The 6,815-nt window shown below is 53.8% G+C and overlaps 1 protein-coding gene across 1 annotated transcript in view; it reads right to left on the bottom strand.

The window, feature by feature from the left end:
* The window catches only part of FOXN4 (forkhead box N4), a 15,606-nt gene extending 8,982 nt beyond the window's left edge, over positions 1–6,624 (bottom strand). Inside the window, exon 1 of the mRNA XM_006762110.1 lies at positions 6,539–6,624. Within this exon, the coding sequence (XP_006762173.1) occupies positions 6,539–6,624 (86 nt within the window). The remainder of the gene's footprint in view (positions 1–6,538) is intronic.
* Positions 6,625–6,815: the final 191 nt, after the last annotated feature.

Here is a 6,815-nt window from a genome sequence, read left to right as displayed (position 1 = left end):
TGGCTCCCACCCACCCCTGCTCTCCCCACGGCCGGCCCGCCCACTGCCCAGCTTCTGGTGGTGGGAGCCCCACTCCTGCTCAGCAACCTGCTGTAGCTCCCACCGCCCTCACCGCTCTGCCTGGCGCTGGGGCCACAGGGAGGAGTGGAAGGAAATCCCTGCTGGCAGGTTTCTCAAGGTGGGGGCCCCGTCGGAGCCCCAGATGGTGGTGGGGTGGCTTGTAAACAAACCAGCTTTCTGGGTCAAACCTCTGGTGGTGGGTGCATCTCGCAGGCAGTATCTATGGTGGTTAAGGGCTTGGGCTCTGGGTTCTAATCCTGGTCTCCACTTACCTGTGGGCCACTGACTCAGCCTCTCTGAACCTCAGTTTTTCATCTATAAAATGGGGATAAAAACAGTTCCTATCTCATAGGGTGTTGTGAGGATTAAATGTTACTCCATGTAAAGCACTTGGAACAGTGTCTGACATAGCTGTCATTCATATTATCATTAATGTTCATGATCAACTTAGGGCCTCAAGGGAGTGGAGGACTTCTAAGGTTTGGGCTCTGGGAGTCACATACACCTCCTGCCCCTGGGGTTGCTCCCACTAGGGCTTTGTTTGTTGAGCACTTCTGTATGCCAGAGCCTGGGATACATTCTCCCTCCATTTCACAGATAGGAAAACTGAGACCTGAGCAGTCCCATCAATGCTCTGAGCACCTTTAGTGTCCCTCCACCTGAGCCCCAGGGAGCACCCTGGTGAACCACACACCTCCACCTTCTCCCGAGCCCCGCTAATGTCCCCAGGAGGGTAGGGGCTGCACCCCCAGACCTTGGGGCCACCCCAGGTCTGGCAGGGAGGAGGCCAGGACAGGGGCAGAGTGCCCTGCTGGGTGCAGGAGGCCCCAGGAGATCCGGATGCTGAAGCAGAAACCACGCCCCCCCTGAGGGAGGAGCTGGACCCCTGGAGTCCAACCCAGGGCTGGGCACACAGTGCTCAGTAAGTCCTCACGGCTGGACAATGAGCACACAGACCTGGGTTTCCCAGATGCCCCTCCCCCGTGGACACGGCTTGGGGTGGCGAGCAGGCAAACCACGGGAAGAGTGCAGGACAGTGAGCGGCCCAAGAGCTGGAGATGCGCTTATGAAACCCCCAGCGGTCAGAGTGGCCTTTCAAAAGGGACGTCAGAACCTGTCACTGTCTTGAAAACTTGTCAGGGAGCAGGAGTCCAGCCCCTTGCCATGATCTGGCCCTTGGCTCCCTCCTTCCCTTCTCTTCCTTCCCATCCCCTCTGCTCTGGCAAACCTGTTTATCTTTTAGTTCCTCCAACAGTCTGTTCCCTTTGCACATGCTGTTCCTTCTGCCTGAAATGCTGTTCCATGTACTCATTCCCGGCAGGCTCTTTCTCAGGCTTCTGATCTCAGCCTAAACGTCCCCTCCTCTGAGAGTCCCTTCCTGGCCACTCCCTGAACCCTAGTGGCCCTTTGTTTTGCATTTATACACGTTTTGAGCCTCACTCTACAAGGGTCAGGATGGGGAGCCCTCTGTTTTGTTCAGCTCCCCAAACAAGGCCTGGCAGCCTGTGGGCACTTATTACATACCTGCTGGAGTAAACAAGGAAGACAGAGCCTCCATCCCAGCTCCAACGTATCTTGCATGCCGCAATCTCTCTCCATTTTCTGCCCACTTAGATACCACTGCCCCCAGGAAGCCCTCCCAGACCAATCAGCATCTCCCAGTCTTTCATCCCCTAGAATGATCTGTGCCATTCGTGTCTACACGTGACACAGACTCCCTCGATCACCCATTACTTTTCCTCGGGCATCTCTTCTCATCTACATCCGCCTTGTAGACGCTAAACTCCTGGAAGACAGGGATAACTTCGTCCTACACCTGAATACAGACTCAGAGGACACCAGTCCAGGCTTTCATTCTCTCCCAAATATTTGTCCACCGAGGCGAACTGGACCCCAGGGCCCTTGTCCTGTCTGTACGGTGACATGCGATGATGTTCTTGCAAAGGTGCCCACACAGGGCCACACATATTTGTGGATGGAGTACAGTTCTGTGGGGGTCTTTGCCTACAGAGCTGAAGTCAAGCCCACAGCGAACCCTCTATTTCCTATCTTGGGGTTCCTTAGAGTTGATATAGCAATTGAGCAGTAGAAGGAACATCTGCTGGGGGTACAAATCCCATGTCAACCCCTTTGTAGCTGTGGGACCTTGGACAAGTCACTTCACCTCCCTGCACGTCAGTTTCCTCATCTGTAAAATGGGTTAGTAACGATGATTCCCAAGACAGAGGGCAGATAAACTATAAGACAGTGGCCAGCATACAGGAGGCGCTCAAACCATGATTCTTCCTGCCTCCTCACTGCGTTCTCTCCTCTTGCCTTTCATGGTCACTGGGAGGGATCTGTCCAGAAAGTACTGTCACTAGGGGGTCATGCCGGGCCCTCCCTGGGATGTCACCTCCACGCTCGTTACAAGAAGTCTCACCTGCCTCCTCCAGATGTGGTTAGTAAGAAACTGTTACCTCACCACAAACTGTTCTTGTTTCTGATTCAACCTTTACACGGAAGGGATTAAGCATTTCACAGGGGTGTTTATTTAGCCAACATGTCTTTTGTAGCCATTTCCAGGAAAAAGGAACTCAAAAGCAAGTGCAGAAATGCCCAAGGGGGAGGGAGCATAATGTGAAATGATTACATTAGGAATTAGGAAATGGGACTCTTCCCTTTCTAGAACTTGGCTTGGGACGTGTGTGTGTGTGTGTGTATGTGCGTGTATGTGTGTGCGCGTGTGTGTATATGCGTGTGCACGCACGTGTATGTGTGTGTGCGCGCGCGTTTGTGTTTGTATGTTTGTGTATGTGTGTGCGTGTATGTGTGTGCGCGTGTGTATATGCGTGTGCATGCACGTGTATGTGTGTGTGCGTGCGTGTTTGTGTTTGTATGTGTGTGTATGTGTGTGCGTGTGTGTGTGCGCGCACGCTGCATGCATGTTTCTGGGGGTGGGACTGCAGGACCCCGAAGGAGGGCTAGACCTCAGCAAGGCTGCCCTCTGCCTTGCCCACCGTGGAGGCTGAGGAGCTGTCCAGGCACCAGGAGAGTGAAGGACTGTGAGGATGTTGGGACGGTCCCGCCTCTGACAGATGGAGCCCACACGCTCTGCAAGGAGGTTACAACCGATAGGGGTGGGGGTTTTTTTTAGGTTGGAGGAAAGGCAAGTGGTGTCCGCCTGTCTGGTCCATGGGGCAGGATTTTGTCATCACGATCATATAGCCTGGGTGTGTTATATCTCACACGCTGTTCACCCAGCCACCCAACGAGTATTTATTAAGTATCTATTGTGTGCCCCGCGCTGTGGTTCACAGATGAGAAAACCATTGTCCAGCAAGGAGAAGGGGTTTTTCCCAAGGTCACCTAATTTCTGAGAGGAGGGTCTGGCATGGTCCTGGGAGAAGGCAGCCAGCCTCTCTCACCTCTCTGGGCCTCAGTTTCCCAGTCTGTAAAAGGGGGTTGTTGGACTTGACCTCTAGAATACATTCCAGAAGTTGAGGCAGGTGGTTAAAATCTGTGGTCCAGCCCCTTCCTGCGTGCATGCCTTTGGGGGAGCCGCCACCTTGTCTAGAAGCTGGGATAATGCCAGGACCTGTCTCACAGTTGTTGCCATAAAGATAAAATGGGATGGTGCACTTGCTAAGGAGCTTAGCAGGTGCCTGGCACACAGTAGGTGCTTAATAACGATTTCTTAGCGCTTCTAAGAGGCTTTGAGCCAGGGGGAAAGCAGCTAACCCACATTGAGCACAAGCCGTTTGCCGTTGCCCGGGAGGTCAGGGCTGCCCCAACCCCTGGCCCCTGGCCACAGGGTTGCAGGCGGGGAGATTGCTGCCAATTTGTTGTCTAGGCTGGGCCACTGACTCCCTGGGGACAGGGCGGCCGCCTCCAGCTGCTGCCCACTCCCCCCACCCCTCCTTGAACACAACTATTGAAATTTAACGGCCATACTGGGCCCCTAGGGAGGAGGGGCAGACGGCCTGGAGGGCTGCGTGGGGGGCTTCGAGGGGGCTGGAGCCAGGCTGGACCAGCAGCCCTGAGGGGTCCTTGGAGCCATTCTCAGAGGCCTGGGAGGCGGATGAGAAGCCCATAAACCTCTCCAGGGCCATTACGCAGGGGAAAGTGGGATTCGTGGGGGAGGGGCCAGGGAGTTGGTGTATGATCATGAAAACGTCCCCTCTGCCCCAGTCCTGGCTAAACAACTTCTCTAGATGGGGGCGCAGAGCCTCCTAATAACCTGACAATTGGGTTCTCTCATTGCTCCGCTGCACAGATGAAGAAACTGAGGAACAGAGAGGGCCAGTGACTTGTCCAGGGTCACACAGCTGGGGGGTGGTCGGACCACGTATTCTGTCCCAGCACCTGTGCTCTTCACCAATGGGGCATGGCGGGTGGCAGCCACCATACCCTGCGGAGGCCACAGCCTCAGGTGCAAGTTCTCACTGTGCCCATAACGAGCGGCATCACCTTGTGAAGCCATTTAATCTGGTCGGGCCTTGGTTTCCTCATCTGCCAAATGGGCACAACAGTGCTACTCTGATGGGGTCACAGTGGCCCAGGTCAGGCAGGTAATAAGGGTTAAGAAACCACCAGTGCGTCGGCCTGCGGACTGAAAGGTCCCGGGTTCGATTCCGGTCAGGGGCATGTGCCTTGGTTGCGGGCGCATCCCCAGTGGGAGATGTGCAGGAGGCAGCTGATCGATGTCTCTCTCTCATCGATGTTTCTAACTCTCTATCTCTCTCCCTTCCTCTCTGTAAAAAATCAATAAAATATATTTAAAAAAAAAGAAAGAAACCACCATCGATGATGATGATGATGATGGTGCTGCTGCTGCTGCTGTCATTCTGCCTCCTGGACATATTAGCTGTTTCACATGAGAAAACATCCCTGAACCCATGTGAATGACAAAAATCGTTTGTCCCAGGATCATTCCATGGGCAAGCAGCAGAGTCAGAAATTGTTATTTAATCTTTATAACAACTCCAGGTCATGGGTGCTACCTCTATCCCCATTTTATGGATGAGGAAACTGAGGCTCAGAAAGCTCCCCACAGCCAGAGAAGCTGGGATTCTAATGGACTCCAGAGCCCAAACTCACAACCCTTACGCTGCCCCCACTCCGCCTGCCATTATTTAAACCCTTGGGTGCTGGCGGGAAACCCAGAGGCCTTTGGTTGTATGATCCTCAGAAGGGCCATTTCATGTCTCCGGCCTCAGTTTCCCCACCTGTACAATAGGACTCATCAGAGCAGCGTCCCAGGCTGAGATGAGTGCTGGAAGGGAGGGGCTAGCATACAGCAGATGCTCACTGGTTCCTGTGTGCCTGGCCCACACTTGGGGTCGCAGCTCCACACACAGCAGGCTCCCGGCAAATGTGTGTTTGCATTTGTGCCTCATCGGGGCCTCAGAAAGCAGCCTCCAGACCCACAGCCCTCAGGGAGCCGCCTCCCTCTAATAGAGGCGGGGGAGTGGGGGTCTTCCCCACAAGGCACCGGAGGCGGAGGGGGACGTGAGGTGACAGCCTGCTCATCTCAGGCCGGCCCCTGTCCTGCTCCCACTCCATAATCTGGTGCTCACCATGGGGGTGGGGCTGGGAACCATGTCAGGCCTCTCAGAGCTCAAGGGAGAGAGGTTGTGGGGGGTGGACGGGGCATTCCAGGTCCTTCTAATCCCTCCCATTTGCTGTGTGACTCTGCACAAGCCCCTTCTCCTCTCTCGGCCTCAGTTTCCCCATCTGTAAAAGAAGGGGCTGGACTAGTTGAGCCCCCGAAGGGCCTTTCTAGGCCTGAGGTTTGAAGAGAAAAAGGTGAAGCCTCCCACACATCCCACCTCCACACCCACACTTGTATTTCCCTTCATCCTGTATTTTGAAGTCCTGTATTTTGGCCTCAGTCTCCATCTCATTTATTCTTCAAACACACGAGATCTAGAAGGGACCTTAAGACCATCTAAGACCATCTAAGAAGTCCTGTATTTTGGCCTCAGTCTCCATCTCATTTATTCTTCAAACACACGAGATCTAGAAGGGACCTTAAGACCATCTAATTCAAGAGCATCATTTAACTGACCAGGAACGGAGGCCCAGAGAGGGCAAGGGACTTGTCCAAAGTCACACAGCCAGGAGTTGAACCCAGGAGTGCACCAAGGAGGATGGGAGCCAGACTCCAATTTTGGGGGCATTTCCTGGAGCCCTGTTAGGGACAACGGAGGGGAAGCCATGGCCGCTTTTGTCATCTTAACATTCGCCAGGATGCCCAGTCTCTAAATCAGGAGAGGGCTTCTCTTGCAAAGGACAAAGGACCACAGGCATTTAGAGATCCACTGCCCCGGGCCATGAGCTCAGCACCCTCGGAGAGACCAGCCTGGAAATCAGAACATCCCAGCTCTCCTACAGAATCCCACAATGCAACGTAACAATCGTTTTCAGGAACCATCAACAGCACGCACCCCTTCACACAATGACGAAACATGACGTTTGTTCTGGTTGAGGCCCTCACCTGTACTCCTGCGGAGAGCGGTGATGACTTGGCCCTGAGTGTCGAATAATTCCTGACATTATGGACGAGACGTCACTTTCTATCATCTCCTTGGAGAAAAGACAAGCAGAAGACAAAGCTGCCGTGAGCAATAACGTGGACGGCAGAAACCACCTCTTTCCCACAGCTCAGAGGGACGGAGCTCAACCAACCAACAGTATACGAAAGAAAAGAAAGAGAAGAGAAGAGAAGAGAAGAGAAGAGAAGAGAAGAGAAGAGAAGAGAAGAGAAGAGAAGA

Source organism: Myotis davidii, unplaced genomic scaffold (assembly GCF_000327345.1).
Source record: "Myotis davidii unplaced genomic scaffold, ASM32734v1 scaffold478, whole genome shotgun sequence".
Classification (NCBI taxonomy): Eukaryota; Metazoa; Chordata; class Mammalia; order Chiroptera; family Vespertilionidae; genus Myotis; species Myotis davidii.
Note: the sequence above shows the minus strand (reverse complement) of the source record. Positions and strands in the feature narration are given on the sequence as shown.